The 19797-nt window shown below is 49.5% G+C and overlaps 1 protein-coding gene across 2 annotated transcripts in view; it reads right to left on the reverse strand.

The window, feature by feature from the left end:
* The window catches only part of Ppm1h (protein phosphatase, Mg2+/Mn2+ dependent 1H), a 253956-nt gene that overhangs the window by 129663 nt on the left and 104496 nt on the right, over positions 1-19797 (reverse strand). For both annotated transcript variants that reach the window (XM_021636507.2, XM_060371003.1), the window contains exons 2-3: positions 15548-15710; positions 4455-4799 (exon numbers count right to left, since the gene is read on the reverse strand). In XM_021636507.2, the coding sequence (XP_021492182.1) occupies positions 4455-4799; positions 15548-15710 (508 nt within the window). The remainder of the gene's footprint in view (positions 1-4454; positions 4800-15547; positions 15711-19797) is intronic.

Genomic DNA, 19797 nt, shown 5'->3' on the forward strand with positions numbered 1-19797 from the left:
CGCTGAAAGGAAGCAGGTGAGGATTCTGAGATACTCTTAGCTCTATCCTGAGCTCAAATCCTGTGGGTGGTAAGCTGCTGGCATAGGTCACTGCTGGCTTGGTTCCCTGACAGCTACCCCAGTGGTGGAAATAACTTCCCCTGTAGTCTTAACGTTGTCTAGTCAGCAAAAACATTCTTTTTAGAGGGTGGATGTAGAACTAGGACTCAGAACATTTATCTCATCCACACCTGGCATCCCAGGCCAGGAAACAGCTTAGCTACCGAGCCAGGCACTGTTAGAAAATCAGTGTTGGCAAGTGGACTTGAACCCATGAAATTGGAGATTTTTTTAAAAAAAAGGTTGCATTTAGCACTTCAAAAAAAAAAAAAAAAATCTTTGAGACAGAGGATCCCCAAAACACCTATTCCCAGGAGAAGCTGGGATAGAAAAATGATTTTGTATAAGGTGACAGTAACTTTCAGGATATTATTTTGAGGGTACTATCATAGTTTCTATGCTGTCAGTTCTGTGGCTAAGTTTCCGAGATTCCTTTAGGAGATCACCGTTCATTTTCTGTCGCGACCACCTCGACCAGCAAGGAAGGCGCGGCACACAAACTCTTCTCCATGTAGTTTATTCAGGAAGGTTTGAGCTATCTTCTGACCCCAGGGAGAGCCCTCCCCAGTAATAAATACCCTGGAGCCAACCAATCCCAGGAAGCCACATAGGAAGTGCGGATAGGTAGACGGCAGATCATCAGACACACCACAGCCAATAAGGAGTTGTTTATCACGAGAGCACTCACCGTCCGGATGGCGGAAGGGGGAAACCGGCGCCACCTTTAGGGCGGGGCACACGCAGCTCTCCACAGTTCCCCCTTTTTGTTTTAGAACGAAACAGGTGAGAGTAGAGGTCTGATCTCCGGCAACCAACTCAGGACCTTGTACGGACTCTGCGTCAGGCCTCTCAGCCCAACCCGAGCCCAACCCGTCCAGTACCATTTTTTCGGAGGCGGGAGGCAGAGAGGGAATTGATTGGGGAAGGGTGGTACAAACCCGCATGCTATCAGACATGCTCTCCATGAGATCACTATCAGCAGTCAGTGAACCTCACGTTCAGTGCTCAGCCGTGCAGCCTGAACGTGACGCTTTAAAATTTCATGGCGGCAAGCCATGGTTGAGGGGATTGTCCAGCTTCAATTGCTGTGAATGCTTGAATAATCATGGCCTTGTCTCTATTGTGTGTAACCCTCATCCGACACAAAACCCACAGGCCCACCAGGGAGGTCAGCACCAGAAGGCACGCTACCGCCCCAATGCCCGCCCACTCCTTGAGATGATTCATTGTAGCCTGTAGCCAACGAAAGATCACACTCATCAGTGCCAGCAATATCTTCATGATGAACTTTTCTCGTCAATTGTTCTGGCACCCACACAGGGTCCTGGCGGTCCTGTGGAAACACACAAACAAACCCCCTCGTCCACGCTAAGACTGGGTCAGGTCCCTGCCACTCTCCAGTGATGACATCTTTCCATTTTACAAAGCCTCTATTAGCAGGAGAGTGCAACATGTGACGATCAGCAGCGGATTTTCCTTCCACATCCAGAATTAAAAAATTTAAAGTAAATAAGGCAAGTGATAGTCTCTCTCTAGGGGTTCGGCCTTGGCCTATTCCCCCTTTTTGTTTTTGCAGACATTCTTTAAGGGTGCGGTGAGCACGTTCCACTATACCTTGTCCTTGTGGATTATAAGGGAGTCCATGATTAAGATGAACCTCCATTTGTTTACAGAAACTCATAAAGCTCTGAGCGGTGTATGCTGGTCCATTATCTGTTTTTAGTTGTAGGGGACGACCCCATGCAGCCCATGCTTCCAGACAGTGGGTGATGACATTTCGAGCCTTTTCTCCACTTAAAGGATATCCATTGCATGGATAATGCCAGAGCAGGTATCCACAATTTTCCACAATGTAAATAGGAGGAGACAGCTACACGGCCACCCCGGTAGAAATCAGATCCAAGATGTGATACAACAAAGGAGTTGTGGAGCTAACCCTGTCCCCGACAGCCTTGGTACTGAGTGTTGGACGAGTGGCCAGAGGTCACTGTCCCCACACCTCACACGGTGGGTTTAAAGATGCAAAGGACCCATCTCAGAGAAGCAGAAGCTTCTGCCGGAACTGCCATCACCGCCTTTGGGTCAAGCGATGCCCCCTTTTCCTTCTGCGGCTCTGTGTTCTGTGAAAACCACCCATGTGCCCTAGAGACCAGTGCTCCTTGTTCTGGCTTGGGATTTCCAAATTATGCTGGACTGCTGTCATCGTTTTGTTACCTCCTTTGACATGGTTTAAAGCACCATCGGAAGTGGTATGTGGCACGTTGCTATAGGAATTAGCAGCTTTTAAGGCCACAGAGGAATGGGTGCCACCTTTGTTCTCCCTGGAGAACAGCAGGAAAGGAATAAAACAACTGCTCTGTTTTTCCTTATTCCTCCTGGTCAAAGGGATGGAAACCTATCTCCGTCTCTGCTTCAAAGATGAGAATATTACACACTACTCCCTTCGGAGGAGATCCAGCCAGGCCCGTCAATCAATCATCTGGGCAGGAGCCGAGCCCCAGAGTCACATGCTAAGGGGATGGGTGGAATAACTGTCCCCCTAATCAGCTTAGCATTCCTGGGAGCAGAGCTGGAGTGTCTCGGCAGCCTCCCTTACAGAGCACGCGCCTGCTCTCCCGACTTTTCCTTCTGTCTCTCTTGCTCTCCCCCCCCTTTTATTTCACTTGTCGAATGCCTCACTTTCTCTATTTCACTCCCATTTGGGCTTGACAGAGAGTTGTTTCTCAGCCAGTGTGTGTTGACTGAATCAGTTACACGCAAGTGACGTATCTTAGGTACGTATTCACACACATACTTTTCACAAGAAGTTTCAGGCAGTGAAACTGCCTGAAGCTGAAAAGCGGAGACAAGCAAGGGGGTCCGTTACCAATGTGGCACTGGCCTCTAGTGGACGGAATTGGGAATACAGCAGTTCCAAGGCAAAGGCGTTCTGCAGCCCCAGCAACCACTGAAGGGAATTAAAATCCCCACGCTGCCCCCAGTCCATTTTCTGATTCCGTGAGGTCTCTGGCACGCCGTTGCCATTAAATGTCCAGAGTTCTGTGCACCACTGGTGTCTGGACATATTCACCAACAAGGAGTCAAACTTTCCCACCTTTCCTCCTCACTAACCGAAGGGTAAATATATGTGTTCAGAGATTAAAACGGACCAAAAAGGCATGGGCTGGACCTCAGGGAAACCTGAGGTGATATATTTATAATATATAATATATATAATAATATAATATATAATATAATTTATAATATATATTTATATTTATATATTATATACATTGATATATTTATAAGAAACAGTTTGCATCAACAAACCCGGAACCACACTCGCTGCTGTCCACTTTTCTCCCCGACTAGGACCCAGCGCGAAGCCTTAAGGTCCCGGCCTGAGAGGGTTCACTCCCGGTGAGGCCTTGCCAGCCACCCCTACAGAACGGCCTGCACCACTCTCCCCTTCAGGTGCTAAGGGCCCTCCTGACTGCCGCCCCCCCCCCCCCCAGGCAGGTCGTTCTAAACACCCTTCAGCGGTTCCCACTCTCCACCCTCGCACACAGGTTGCCGCTCTGGGGAGAAAAATCTTCGGAGCCTCAACGCTGGCCTCAGGAGAAAGTGAGGCCGAGGTTGGAAGGAAGTCATATGATAGGAAGTATCCATGGCCTCCTCCCAGGTACAGGGGCCGCCGGGGTCGCTCAGGACCTTGACTGGACCGCCTCAGGCAGCGAAGCAGAGGAATCCGGGCTGGGTGGGGGGAGGAGAAACCTGCCACCGGACCTCCTCCCTCCCCACTGCTGTTCTCCATCACTATTCTTTGAGCACAGCGAACGACACCACCCACCAAGCCCCTCCCCTCGCCCCACTTTCTTTTCTAAATGTCTAGACAGGGTTTCTCTTTGTAGCTTTGGCTGTTCTGGACTCACTCTGTAGCCCAGGCTGGTCTCAAACTCAGATCCATCTGCCTGCCTCTGCCTCCCTGCGTGCTGAGTGCTGGGATTGAAGGCCCGTGCCATCGCGCCCAGCTTCATCCCATTATTTTGAGACAGGGTTTCACCGTGTAGCCTTAGCGGGCCTGGAACTTGGCCTGTAGACCAGGCTGGCTTCAAATTTGGAGATCCTCTGCCTCCAAGTGCCGGGCTTAATCATGCCTGCCCCGCGTCTGTGCCCACTTTTAAAGGGAGGGTACTCGTGCGTACTAAACACGGTTTCCCGAAAGCCTGGACTTTGCACACGTGTGAAACGGACAGCGGCCCGTGCTCCCATTGCAACTAGGTTGACCCAATAAGCTGTGTTGCAGAAAAAAAAAAAAAAAAGTGCGGGCGCAATGTGGTTTCGGCTCGAGCCACCGAGTGGCCCCGGGGACCTACCATCTCCTTGAAGGCGCTCTCCAGGGCCCCGATGACCAGACACTCGTGCGGGATCTTCTTCTCGGTGAAGAAGCGCGTGGGCGGCGTGCTGGGGGAGCCGGGGGCCCCCACGCCCCCTCGCAGCGAGGCCGCGCGGGTGAGGGTCCTGCCGTGGGCGGGCGTGCCCTCCGGCTCCTCCCCGAGGCAGGTCGGGGGCAGGATGGCCGAGTTCTTGAGGATCTCCACGATGTCCTGCAGCTGCTGCGTGACGTGGTGCTGCAGCAGGCGTGACGCCACCACCGCGGCCCCCGAGCCCGCGTGGCCGTCAAACAGAGACCAGTAGTGGCAGGAGATGCCCTCGGACTCCTGAGGAGGGAGAGAGAGGGGGCAACAGGAAAGTCAGGTCGGAAGTCTGTCTTCCGTCTGATAACCATGGAGTCATTACACCCGGTGAAAAGCTGGGCCCTTGGGTTAGTCACTGGCGACCAACACCCAGGGACGCAGCGGGCCCAGCCCTCCCGCCCACTGGGGCTCCATCCAGCCAGTAACCGGTCGCCGCAGGAGGGGACGTGACTGCCAACGGGCGCCTAGGGGTTGTGATGAAGCTCATGAAAAAGGTGAGGCCTGCAGGAGGAGCCCGCCCTCACACCTCACTTCTCACCTTCCTAAAGCCGCAGTCCCAGACTAGGGTGGGCCCTGGAGAAAGCCCTTTCCCCAAGTAGTAAAGAGACCCTTTACCCCTTCGGTGCGCTTTCCCTGGGACTGCCCCGTCCTCCTTGTTGCACATCCCGGGTTCCTAAGACTTGCGTCTCCCCTGAGCCTGAAGCCCACGCAGTCCCGATCTGCAGCTGGCCACAGTCTGCTTTCCCGCTTCCCTCTCCCTCAGTCCCCAACTGATGTCATCCTCGAACAGACTGTTCCCTCCCGTATCACGGATTTAGTTCATGCCAGCGCCCTCCACACCCACCCCGTGTGTGCGCCTCGCCTTTGGGTGTGTGTGCGTGTGTGCGCGCGCGCGTGGATGTGAGTGAACTCACACATACCGACCCTGCAAGCTGACACTGGGTCCCTTCTGTTGGATGTCCACCGTAACGTTCTCTAAAAGACTGATTTTAAATTACAGGTCTATGGCTGTAGCATGAGTGGCGATGCCCAGAGGCCAGAGGTCAGATCCTTCCGGATTCGCACTTAACAAGACATCGTCAGGCACCTGAATCGGGGGCTGGGAACCAAACTTGGGTTCTATATCTGCACTCGGAAGTGCTGAGCCAGCTCTTGTAGTTTCGGAGACTGGGCTTCTCACTGAGCCTGAAGCTTGCAGGAAGGTAGAGCTGGTTTTATAGCTAACCCGGCCGAGCAGAAGGTCCCACCCCGCCCCCCTCTGCTCCTGGCGTTGCAGGCACACGGCGCCAGGCACACCTTTTACGTGGGAGCTGGTGATCCGAACTCAGGACTCCACGCTCGCACAACACTGTAACCCCACCCCGCCATCTCTGCTCCCCCTGCTGGTGGCTTTCAAGATGAGCACCTCCAGGCACGGTGACAGACACCGGCAGGCCAAGCACAGGAAGGCTGAGATGAGGGAGTAGGCGGATCAGGAAGCCCCTAGAACACAAACACACAGGGGCGAGATGTACGTAGCAGGCACTACGGAGGGCAGTTGCGATAAAAGATTGGTTAAAAGCGGCATCAACAGGAGCTGAGCGGTACAGGAAGAGGTTCCTGGTACTGAGGCCTAGGCTGAGAGCGGCAGAGAAGGTCACGGGTAAGATGGGGAGTGGAACGCAAGCCAGATGAGAGCAAAGTGCAGCGACTGTGGCAGGAAGCACACAGGTAAGAGGAAGCCACACTAGTCATGTGACTCAGGAGGGTAGGAGAGCAAGGCCACTGCCACTGCATGAGTCCTACTGTATACTCGAAGGGTTTCGGCCTTTAACCCCAAGAGTCCCAAAAGGCCATTCGTGGGGGTGGTGTCACTTAAGCTGTATTGTGAAGATAGGATTCCAGCTAGGAATCTGCACCCTAAAAAGAATTCTATCAAATAGAGACAGGAACACACACACTGGAGCCTCAGTTAATCTCGCTAAGGCCACCGTAACGTGGCCACTCTTTTTCACCAGGGTTGACACTGGGACACAGGCTGTTCCAGCAATGCTGCTGCTGTGCTGCAGAGGTAGGATTTCAACCTGGATCTGCAAACTCCCTGTTACCCGACAACTCGACAACTCTGTGTGACTGCTTACTACTCAGCTAACTTTACAGGTCAGCGTGACTTGTGTTATTTCAAGTTGTTTCCTGTTTAGTAGCAATGGCACTTGTCCTGGACTCTCCCCTGAGGGTCAGTTGCTTGGCCAGTGGTCTTGCACTGCTTTCTTGGTAGCATGTGAAAATGTTCCTGAGACCAACATACAAGTTTTACACCTGAAAACCCATGCTGATTTACATGCTCTTGAGAGGCTGTCTTAACATTCCATTTTAACACATGCCTCGCCTGTTTTTGTCAGAGATAGGCTGGAATCAACCTCACTTTACCAAGACAAACAGAATGAAGCCCTTTCCCGACATGAAATGGTGGTATCTGGTAAAAATCACTTAGGCCTCATGAAAAATATTAGTGAAAGTAAACTAAGTGAAATATTAAATAAGTGAAATATTTTAAAAACAAACAATTTCAGTTATATACTAAGTTATTTCACGGATCAGCAACAATCTGCTATGCAACTTATATAGGCATACACAACCACACCTTTCTTCTTAGGAAAAGAGTGGGGTCTGGCTCCATGGTAAAGCAATGTGAGTGGCCTGGGGTTGGACTCTCCACACTCGTAATGGAAGATTCCAGGAGGCAACAAACGGTTCACAGTTCCCTTTTAGGCCCAAAGTCATGCTCTTTTCTCAAAAGTGCTTGGACACCAACTTTTACTAATATTGATTATTACCAGGCATAGTGGTGCACACCTTTAATCCCAGTGCTCAGGAGGCAGAGGCAGGTGGATCTCTGAGTTCAAGGCCAGCCTGAGCTACAGAGTTCCAGGACAGCCAGGGCTACACAGAGAAACCCAGTCTCCATAAGCCAAAAACAAAATGTTTCTCTCCTCTATTCATGTGTAAAGTTAGAACTTAGTGGGCCTTAGCTTAAAAGTGTCCTTGGTTCTTTAAACAAAAAGAAGACCCTAAACGAAACTATCCACCGAACAGGAAGCTGGGGTAGTTTCAGACAGAAGCAGACTGCACACTCTGATGGGGCATGATTGGGGCATGGCACAACGGAAGCCCTCCACGTGCCCTCGTCACGTGCGCTGACATCCTGGTGAATACACACACACACACACACACACACACACAACCACAAAGATGCCAGGAGGGGTCCACCTCCCTGAGGTGCTGACAAAGGGAGGGAGGACTCAGACACAACCGCAAACACTTCCTGTGCTGCCCGCAGACGTCCGGACTTCACAGCAGGAAGCACGTGAGAACCCGGGATGTGCTGGGCTTTGTTTACACAGCTCAGAGAAAGGCAGGCTGTGCCTTTTCACTCACTCAGAGTTCCAGAAGTATCTGATTCACCCCTACTCTCCCCCAGGATGCTCTCCTCAGGGAGTACAGAAGGGAAGTCACAGCAAACAGGCAGTGCAGGGAGGAAACACTCCAGCACTCCTACTCTCAGACGCTTAACACTGGCGCCCTCGTGTGGCAGGACGTGGGACAGCCCCGTGGCGCCCACAAACATCCCTGCGCCTTGGTACAATGCGTTTCATTGCTGGGCCCCTGTGTCCTCAACTAAACGGTGTGGTGTGGTGGATGATATTACCGAAATTTAAGCTGAATTATTCCTCAGAGTTAAAAGTTTTTCTGCGGGAAACAGGTAACAGAAAACACAAGCAATCAAGCCCATGCCAACGATGGCCTGTTCCCAGTAAGGACAATCTGCCACATCTGATAACAGTCAGATACTGCTGAGGGCTGAAGCAAGCCAGGAGAGGGCGGGGATTCGCGCTTGCACTCGCTGCTACTGACACATTAGCTAATCACAACAGGAAGTCTTTGTTCTTCTCAAGACTTGGTCACTCAGAACAGTGCCCGGCATGGGACTAACGGTACATAATAGATGGTTGTTACTATTTTAAAATATTGCCTTTAACAATGAAAAATTGATTGTTATGATTAGAAAATAATTATATTCTATATGGGTATATGGTACTATGATTATATGTCAATAAATAGGCACATTGAGAATACTTGTGTGTGTGTGTGTGTGTGTGTGTGTGTATTTGATTTTTTGAACTTGGGAGAGCCACCTGCCTCTGCCTACCGAGTGCTACAAAAACATTATTTTTAACAGATGGTCGGGCGAGTACTGACCTGGAAATAGCTGTCCCGAGGGGAAGTGGCGTCTCTTTGGATGGCAGTGTTCTGCACATTTGATATTTGTTTTCCTCCTGCCCTGTAACCGACTCACATACTTATAAAGCCTGGGGCGAGGCCACACCAAGAGCATGGACGGAGTTTCGGGCATGTGGACGCCTGCATTCCTGCTTCAAATGAAGCTCCACGGTTGCTTGAGCAGAGCATGAGCCTGGAGAGCCTTCCTCCATTGTCATCGCTATTCCCGCCAGGGAACGTGGAGGTCACATTCTCCCATAGTCCACTCCATATGGTTTGATTTCCGTGATGTGTTTTCATAGTATTTCAGCCGGTTTTCATAACCTCAGAGCCAGCACGATAATTCAGAGTCCAGAGCAGCTCTGGCACCCAGTCTGTCCACTGGGGCTTTCAACCTATGGTTATCGCCCTTACAGAAACACCCCGGGTGTGAATGAAGCGGCATGAGGGCCACTGAGTAACTCCTTTCACGTCTACCTGAGGCCACATTCGTGTCCATTTACAGTCTTGGCATATTTGTTTTTCATTATATTTCTTTTACAAAGATTACTCAGGTATTTTCCTGTTCTTGGGGGAAGCAATTTAGAGTGAGGATGCTGTTTCTCTGGCCTGAGATAGTGAGGGGAAAGCTTCTATTTGAGCACCAGAGAGCTCCCTGCAGTTTAAGAGCTGCCGCGCTGACCGCTGAAGAATGAGTTCTCAGCCACTACATGTGTCTCAGCTCAGACCTGGTACCTTCGCTGAAGTGGAAATTTCTGGTTTCTCTTGAAACTCAGTAGTGTCGTGTGAATATGTTTTTTGTTTTAGTTCCAAGTGTGGGATGTGGGAATATCCCCAACCCCCGACTCCTGCGGAAAACAGCCTCCATGAAAAGGCTTGTGATGTTTCCCAGCTAGAAACTACCTTGTTTGGGGGATGTGTCTTTTGTGAGGTAGAAAACACCCTCATGTGGACTCTAAGATGGGATAAATGGAAACCCACAGACAGTGAGACAGTGCTTTTTGCATCTCTCCATTTTGGAATGGTTTCCGTTGCTTTGCTGGTTTTCCAAGAGAGAACCTCTCCAGAGAACTTCTCAGGCTGCTTTGGAGGAGCCTCACTGCTTCTACTGAATCATTCTGCTGCTGCTGCCGACCTGTTGCTGCTACTCTGCTATCTGACTAGACTGCTGGTACCCTCATGACTGAGTTTGCTAATCCCCTAAGGACCCATCAACACTTATCAGCAGGAAGTTGATAGAAGAGGTCTACAGCCCCTTTCCCTGCTAAGCTCCCAGGGGGGTTGGAAGGGAGGCGGAAGTTTTAAGGACCCTTAAGTAGAGCAGGCGTTTGGAAAGTCTAAGCCTACGCCCCACAATTCCTATGACATCAGCCCTCTCAACACCTGGTGATCACTGCCAAGAGTTCTGTCTCTGGGACTAACAGGCAAAATGTTTTAAATGAAACTGCTGCCCTCCCGCTTCAAGAAAAAAAAAAAAAAAGGAAATCTAAGCAGATAAACAGAAAGTTTACTTATTTGACATGTGCAGAATTGAAGGCCATTTCTATTGTTGTCTAAGCTGCAGGGAGCACACTGCTGAAAGCACCAAGAGCGCCAAAGAACTGTGGGACCGGAAGCTACGTTTACCTGACTGTTTACGCTGGAGGGGGCTCTCTCAGAGCGAGGGTGGAAGGAATGGCAGCCTGCAGCTCAGAGTCAACAGGCCTTGTGTTCTGTTCCTTCCCCAGCTCCTCTTGGATTATGCTCCTGCATGCCTTGAATTCCCACCCTGCCCAGCAGCCCTCTGCTGAGAAAGATAATCAGCGCTCCTCTCCCCACCACTGAACTCCGGGGTGCTGACACAGCCATCTCCTGTTATTGTAATTAGACACTGAACTAACAGACACTGAAGCCACATGTGCTGATCTGCTTTCCCCCAAATTAAACAACATAAGGTGCTCTTAAGACAATGACATTAGAGTGCATGTGTCCCCACAGGTACTCTCAAGCTCAAAACGATCCCCATTTCAAATGAGGGGCCTCGTGCTTGCAGCTCTAGGTAGTTCTGACTAGCCTGAAATTTGCTATGCAGAACAGACTGGCTCCCAAAATCACAAAGATCCACCTGCTTCTGGGTTGGGCCTCTGTGCCCAGCCTGGCACACACTTCTTCATACTAAGGTTTTTAGATGCCCACAGGGTGACTTCTTTCTTTGGAAGGCAGTCCGGTGGGATCAACTCCTTACCTCCGGCAGTCAGTGCTCTGGCCACTCTGGATATTCTTTGTCCTATCAGCTCTTCTGGATGGCTCCTCAGTATAAACTTTGTCTCATTCTAAGCTTTCATCATTTCTTACCTGCTACGTGGGAGCCTTGTAGCTGGTATCCCAGTGTCCTCTGAACACCCATCATCCTAATTCATCTAGTCATGGCTAAATCCATTTGGTTAAAGTCCCAGCTTACTAAAACATCTGAGAAATGTCAGGTCTGATGGATGCGGCTCCTGTCTTATTGTAATGGTCCTGGCAGGAGTCAAGGTATTCTAAAGCGACACTGCCTTTCCCTTCCACAGTCTAATGATGGAGACAAAGTACCAAAAGGAATATGACTTTCCCCAGGAATCTCCCTCGGGTAGAAAGGAAAAGCTGAAGTCCTCATGCCAGCCAAATCAGAAGCCTGTGTCTGAGGAAAACATTTCATGCAATTCTGACAGCTTGTCAGGACAGGAGATCCTGAAGCTGAGACAGTGACGGCTAGGGTGCTGCTCAGTTATCTGCACTCGATACCCTCTGTGTAAACCTTAACTTCATACCAGGACTCCGACGACGGACCCAAGGCGGAGCATGAGGGAGTCACTGGACCTTGCTTCCGCTTCCTAGTGTGGTCATCTTGAACAAGTCTCCTCCTCCTACCTTTTCACTATTACTCTGTCTCTTTAATTGGCTTACTGAGGATGCGTGGCTGACCCTAACTCATTACGGCTTCAGGGCCCAGGCTCGGACCCTGACAACTCAGGTACCATTTCCATCATTAAACTGATGCTCCATTCCAAAGTGCACACGCCCTGCCTCATGGGCTCTCTTGCGGTCTATCTCTACACACACACATTCCTTTAATCCGGTGGTTCTCAGCCTTCCTAAGGCTGTGACCCTTTAATACAGTTCATGTTGTGGTGCCCCAACCATAAAACTTTTTATTGCTACTTCACAACTGCAATCTTGCTGTTATAAATCATAACTTATTTCATATGCAGGATATTTGATATGCAACCCCTGTGAAAAGGTCGTTCAACTCCCAAAGGGGTCGTGACCCACAGGTTGCAAACTAATGCTTTAATCAGAAACATCCCTTTCTAGTATTTGCCTGTTCATCCTTTTTCTTTTCTCTTTCTTTTTAGAATACTGGGATGTAATCTATGATAAGCATAATGTATGTGTGCCAGGCACATGATCTGTCACCAAGTTTCACTCCCTCCTATTTACTTTTTTTGTTTTGTTGTTGTTTTTTTGTGGACAAGGTTTCTCTGTGTAGTCCTGGTTTCCTGCAACTCGCTCTGTAGACCAGGCTGCTCTTAAACTCAGAGAGATCTGCCTGCCTCTGCCTCCTCAGAGTGGGGAGTAACGGCACGCCCCATTATCATCGGGATCACCTCCTGTTCACTTTTCAAGGTCACGGTCCAAACACTACTTTCTCTAGAAAGCCTTCGAGCGGTGACCAATCTGTGTCAGGCTTCCATACAAACTGGGCTTTTCACCTTCATTGTGCTGGCCTCACTGGACCATCACTGCTTCGAGATTCTCCGGCGTTAGCAGGAGTGGAGCCTTCAGAGCTGAGCTCATCACACCCCAGGACTCAGCACAGTGACTCAGCTATCAATATGTCTGCAGGGTGAAGGGAGAGAGGCACAGGGGAACACGCAGAGCCTGCCTCATTTGTCTCCCATTGATGGTTCTTGGCTGTAGGTCCTATACTGTCACTATCCTTCCTTCCAGCTTTTCTGAAGCGTATTATACATTATCCAGTTTCCAAGTGTGCTGTAAGCTTAGACCTTACATTCCCACTTGCTCCCTAAAGTGCTAATATGTGAGTTTGACTCTTAAGGGATGTTTTCTAGATGAGGGAAAAAAATTACTGACCTTTTAAAATCAGTGTAAGCAGCTAGGACACTGCAGTGAGAGTTCAAGCCAAAGTCGCAGCGGTGACCTTCATGGTCCTGCCCGATGCAGCATCACACTCTCTTTGCCATGTCACTGGAGCATCCTCATTGGACCGTGAGGACCCGGGACCTGCTCTCATACCCAGGTCTCTGCAGAGCGCCAACACGCTCCTCTCCCACAAGTCTCCGCACCTTCTCGGGGGTCCATTCCATGGCCGCCCTTCTGCTATCTCCCTCCTCGACAGTTTCCGCCTTTTTCCCAACAGCGTTTACCACCTGGCACACTCTCCTTTTTGTTTGTTTATGTTTATGTTTTCTCTGCGTAGCCCTGGATGCCTTGGAACTTGTCCTCCAGATGAGGCTAGCCTCAAGTGCAGAGAATGGCGCCTGCCTCCGCTAGGGTTGAAGGCGTGCGCCGCTACACCCAGCTATCCTGGACATTCGCACTGTTTCTCTCAGAAAATGTGAATGCCTCGTGAGTAAGTACTTCTGTCTCTATGCCCCTTGATGAGTCCTCAACATCTCATTCTTGGTACACAGCAAGAGCTCAGCGACTGATATCATCGTTTTCAGGCTTTCAGAGAACATCCTGAGTTACAGAGAAACAGAGGACGCAATCTTAAAAAAATGTGTAAAGATGGTAAACGCTGTGTTACCTACATTTTACTACAATAAAAACAAAGGGCTGAATGCCGCTTTAAACTCTAACAAGGAGCCTGACACAAAAGGAGGTGAATAAAAGAGATCGAAGCCTGGAAATGAAGGGCTAGCTATGTCCACTTTGTTTGGCTCATCCTTGCTCCCTCCAGGAGCACATAAAGATTAGAAACTAGGAGGCTTAGAACACCACCCCAAGAACACACTGCCTGTTCTTAGTGTCCCAATGGACATACCTCCTCAGGCTCCACTTGTAGGAGGAGCTGAGCAGTAAGAGAAAATGCACTACCAAGTGGCCTTAGGACAAATGTCCATGTATTCCATTATCGGCAGTGACTCTCAGGTTGTGAGTTCCACCCCTCAGTAACTCCACACTCAAAATAATCCCATCGACTGGGAGAAAGAACTACTTAACTCCCTACTCACAACCGAATAAACACAGAGTTCGGTGAGGCTTACACACAGGGACAGAAGAGGAACTGCCCTTAGGAGAGTGAGAACTACCATGTATGAAGGAGTAAAAAGCACTTTATTTTATGTGTAGGAACATGTATACATGCAGTGTCCACAGAAGCCGGAGCAGGGTGGCGGCTCCCCTCCCTGGAACTGGAGCTATGGGCAGTTGTGAGCTCAGGGTCTTCTGTAAGAGCAGCTATCTCTCCAGTCCTATGTTAAATATTTCCAATTAGTGACTGGCTCAACATTTTCCCACAGACTAGCACTAGATCTCTTACTTCCGACCAGTTTCCTTTTGCTGTTTGGCAGTTACAAGAAAACAAAGGCTAAAGGAATAAGTGTCTCAGCACCAATGAGCTAGTAAGTCTTAGATGGCCTGAGCCGTCCCGCGGCAAAACACGCACATTTAACCACCATCATTCTGTCCTCTCCTGTAAGGCCCTAGCTTTGGTTCTTTGGGAAAGGCCTGAGCCCATGCTTCCTTACGCTGAAACAAGTGCTAAAGAACCCACCATCACTGCACTTCCTGCATCTGAACTGATCTTAATACTTCACTATTCTCTGAGCCCAAATGAAACAAGACACTGTTTTCTAGGCTAGGAAGGAACTCGTAGATCTTTCAAAAGTCTTTTCATTTCATATAAAAATGTACTAAAACAAGTAGTCACGTTTGGGTCATCCCATTTGACGTGCCTTGCCCCAATTTCCCCACGGGGTACCTCTCCACAGGGTGGAACAACCTGAAGCTCCACAGAGCTGGTGACCCACAATCCCCTTCCTCTCTAACGGCTTCTTTCTGAGGGGCCATCTCCTTCGTTCTCCAGACACTGGAGACAGGGGATGTACCCTGTGGCTTGACAACAGGAGGGCTTTCGGTCTGCCAGGCCACCCCATAGGCTGCAAGGGCCTTCAGCCAACTGAAACAAGGAAGATGAATGCCAGGAACAGGCTCCAACTGGCCAAGTACAATGGACAGGGAAGGGGAAGCCAGGGTCACAGCACGGCGGGGCTCCGAGCAAACAGCTAGAGTCTTCTCCTCCTCTCAAGAGGTTTTTCAGGCCGTTTCCTCCACAAACAAAAATCGGCTTCTTTGAAACCACCAGAGATTATATATATCGGCTCCTAAAACAAAACTATTTATAGTGGTAGTGTTGTGTCTACTTTGTTACACACACACACACACCCCAAAAACCAGAACACCAGCTCACCCAACATGTATACCTGCAGTGTAGAGTGGGTGACAATCCCTGTGTGTGTCACTGAACCGCAGACTAGCTTTTCCCACATTCATTCTCACCCCCACTAAGCCCTAGCTGCCCTGGAACTCGCTCTGTAGACCAGGCTGGCCTTGAACTCACAGAGGTCCTCCCGCCTCCACCTCCTGAGTGCTGGAATCAAAGGTGTGGACCCCCACCACCAGGCTAGCCCTGGCGTCTTCCAGCAGGGCCTGGAGCACATGACCACCAAGGCAGGGACGGTGCTTACAGCGTTCTCCTTCAACTGCAGTCCTTCCCCGTTGGGAAGGGATGATCTCCGCTTGGAGTTTCGGTTTGGGGTGGAAGTGATGGCCCCCACCTTCTTCTTCACCGTGAGCACCTCACAGCTGGCTTGGTCCTCATTGTGCGTGCTCTTTCCGGCGTTGATAACCCTGGAGAAGAAGCCAGAGAAAGCCAATCAGATGGCGGTTTCTGGGAAGCTCCCTGCCTGGTCTCTGTCTCAAGGGTCAGCCAAGGAGACTGCACAGCTGGTATTACACTGCTTGACTCGGGGGACCTGCGGTCTCCGAATCTCACGTCCTGAATAAACAGCTGCTGAGAACGGAACTGCATTAGCACCCCCGCCACCCTCATTAAGGGAGTTATTCCGAGCGCAGCTCACCCCTGCAGGTGTCTGTCAGATGTGGCAGCCCCATGATGGCCCTCTAGTCAAAGCACATGGAGCAGCCACTCCTTTAGGGTGGTCTCGAGGCTGTGCTGTTTGGTAATTACAACACAGACAGGGTGGCTCGGAGAATTCCGTCCCATTTTCCCAAGGGATAAAGAACAAAGTCACCATCCATCTTATCAGAGTGTTCTGAAATTGGCAGCAATTTACATCACACGGTGAAGTCCAAGGGAAGAGAGAACCGTCTCTCACCGTGTGTGGCCCCTCCATTTACAGATCAGTGTCTAGATCAAAGGTGTGTCTGCCGTCAGAGCATATTTAGCTCTGTTTCTTATCCTGAAGAATGATAATCAATCACTCCTCTCCTCTCTGCGGTTTGACTTGGACAGTGAAGACAAACTATAAAGTGCCATGGCATGTGGGCAAGGCTTTGGTCTAGTTTCTAATGTCAGAAGGATCAGAGTCTTTCAGGAAAATGTGCTCCACCATTCCGGTGCCGTTGCCTAGTGCAGGTTCCTATATTTTATACCTTTTGAGTGGGCACACATGCACACACTCACACCAGGTGGGGCTGTATCTGAGGCTCAGGACAGACAGGTTCAATAGATGCATGCTTCTCAAGTTTGCCCCTGGAGAAACAAGCCAGGAGGGTAGGAGAATGAGGCGGGAAATAACTGCTCTCCTCAGTCAACCGCTGGCCAAGCAGCATGCCTGCAGTGTAGTATTTACTGAAAGACAATGCTATCCTGCCACGGTTTCCCAAAACAGCCCCTTTCCCAGACAAGGCTGAAGTGGAGGTCCAGCTGGGAAGCCAGCTGAAGATGACAGTTCCTTCACAGCACCGTTTGGGCAAAGTCTCAGTTCCCAGAGCACGGCACCCCTCTGCCATTAGGGCCCAACCTTGCGCTGTAGCTGTCCTTTGTCACTTTGCTCTAAAACAGTAACAGCAAAAGCCTTGCAGATCTTCAATAGCTCCCTGCAAGGCTGACTCATCGGCCATTCCTGGCTTCCAGGAGTCCATAAAACTACTATAATTACTTAAATCATGAACTTGAAATCGGTCTCCAATCTTCCCTTACAGGCATTATTTCTGAAGCTGACCTGGTTTTGCTAGGAGGTCCCCAAACCCTTGTGTTATACGCGAGAGGTCTAGGACCCTGGACTGCCACAACCAATACAAGGTCACAGAGCTAAATATACAGCTGAGCTGTGAACACACTTGTGGGTCCTGAGCTCGCTCCTTGGCCTCGGCTCTCAGGCTGTTATTTTCCTATTGTGCATCTATTCCTGGAGGCACACGGTTCAGAGGTCCGCACTGCACTGACTCATCAGAGCAGGGGAGCTGTGAAAGAACAATTACGGGTGACCTTACTTTGCCATTTCATGTTGAGTCAGCTTGTGAATAACCCAGTGAAATGCTCAAAAGTCAGAAAGGTCAATCTGGTGAGCAGGCTGTAATACTGTCCTGGTCAGACAGTTCTGTATTGCCCAGGTGGTAAAGCAATGACCACAGCACAACCAAACCAAACAAACCCAAACCCCAGAAACAAGACAAAAAAAAAATCCAACAAACCAACCAAACAACCAAAAAAACCAAGAACACCCCCCCCCCATTTTCTTTCTTTAAAAGATTAAAAACAACAACAGCAGCTTTGTTCTAGTATGCGAGCATTTTGCCTACATTTGGTGTACCAGGTGCATGAAGAGGCCAGAAGAGGGCATCAGATCCCGTGGAACTAGAATCTTACATGGTTGTGTCACAGCCCAACCCCATGTGTGCCAGGAACTGAACCTGGCACCTCTGGAAGAACAGCAAGCACTCCTAACTGCTGAGCTGTCTCTCCAGCTCGCCTGCTCTCTGGCATCGTTAGGGATAGATCCCAGGCCCACGTGCATCTCCACTGCACTCCAGCTCCAGCCACGCCTTTCCTCCCTCCCATCATTTTACCTTCAATATCTCACACAGGGTTAGTAGAAACACTTGACTCTTTTTCTATTTACTCTGGTCCTAAAAATTTCAATGTCTAGCAACTTAAACACTGTATTTTATTCCTCAAAGGCAAATCAAATGTACACCTGTCAAGTAAAAAGGGAACTAGATTCCACTAAAATAGTGGTTTCAACCATTTTAATGCTGCCGACCCTTTAATACATTGCCTCACGTTGTGGTGACCTCAAAACATAACATTATTTTGTTGCTACAGTATAACTGTAATTTTGCTACTGTTATGAGTAGTAATGATATGAGTAAGTATCTGATATGCCAAAGGGGTCGCGACCCACAGGGTAAAAACAAGAAAATGGAGAAACTCTTGGTTTCCCAAGCCCAGAACAGCTTGTGTTAGCTGCAAGTTCGTGAACACATGACGCCAGCCCTTGCCTTCTGCCCCGAATAACGCCAGCGCACACCGGAGGTCAAGAAGCACACTCCTTGCCTGCACAGCACACTTATTTTGAACACTTGAAAACAGAGTGCTAGTGGGCCAAAACCGTCTCCATTTTGGTGTTTTCCAACCTCCCACAGCGAAGGCAAACGTCCTCTGAAACTAACCTGCGAGCAATGAACCTCGGCTGTCAGGCGCGAGGGCTTCGCCCAGGGACCGGCGCAGAACAGGTAGTGTTGAATGAATGCAGGAGTGAGGGGGGACGGCCTCCGCCTGCTCACTTCCTGGTGAGGAGAATGGCGTATTTGTTGAGCTCTGTCTTTGTGCCAGAGAGCGAGCGGTAGGCATTTCACTAGGAGTGATCACCCCTTTGCGTCCTCTGGCCAACTCTGTGAGAGCCTTTCAGAGGGGTCAACGAGTGGCAGAGAGCAAGTAAGTTACTGCTACGCACACCTCAGGTCCTCAGCTGCTTTTCACGCATTAAATTCTGAGTCGCTAGGATATGTGTTAAAGGATTTCACTTAAAGAACTGGGAAATTTTTAAGTTAGAACTTAAATTCAAAGGAAAAGAAAAAAAAAGAAAGAAAAAGGATGAAGGAGAATTACTATCTGTTCAATACACAAAGTTTACAACCGCTTTTTTTTTTTTAAGCATGTAGAAGAACAACATAATAGCTGCAACATCTGAGTTTGTTTTTAAAGGAAGTATGAAGCCCTAGGTGGTTTAAACTAAAAAAAAATTACATCAAATGATTACACTTCTCAGAAGGCAGTAATTCCACTGGTTAAGATATTTTGTATAGGACATCAGGTGAACCGAGATAGATATATTGCTGATTCATATATAATTGAGAGGTGGACTGAAAATTGCTGTCCGGGGAAAATGAATCATTTATGGGAGATCAAATATAGCTGCCTGTTTGGAACATTCTCCTCTCTAGGTAACCTCCAGGCCCGTGTCTGGTGAGGCTCTCTGCAGTGAAGACTGACTGCCCAGACAGGCTACAGCTAGAGGAACATTTATCGCCTGATAACAGCCCTCAGCAAAACAGGGGAAATGGTGAATGGGACGGACACCTATCAGGATTGACACTCCCCTAAACAGCTACCCCAAAGCAGGGCAGGGAAGAGAAGCCCACTCCATCCCTGCAGTCAACAGTAACCATATATCACAGAAGGAAAGAGCACAGTAAGAAAGCTTCAGAGGCTGAGGCTCACAGCCAAACTTTGGACAGCGTGCAAGGAATTTTATGAAAGAAGGGGGAGATAGAAAGACCTGAAGGCGACAGGAGATCCAAAAGGAGACTAACAGTGCTAAAAAAAAAAAAAAAAAAAAAAAAACTGGGCTCTGGGGGCCTTGCAGAGACTAATACCCCAACCAAGGATCATGTATGGAGAGGACCTAAAATCTCTACTCAGATTTAGCCCATAGCCTCAGTCTCAAAGTGGGTTCCCTAGTAAGGGGAA

Source organism: Meriones unguiculatus, chromosome 17 (assembly GCF_030254825.1).
Source record: "Meriones unguiculatus strain TT.TT164.6M chromosome 17, Bangor_MerUng_6.1, whole genome shotgun sequence".
NCBI classification, from domain to species: Eukaryota; Metazoa; Chordata; class Mammalia; order Rodentia; family Muridae; genus Meriones; species Meriones unguiculatus.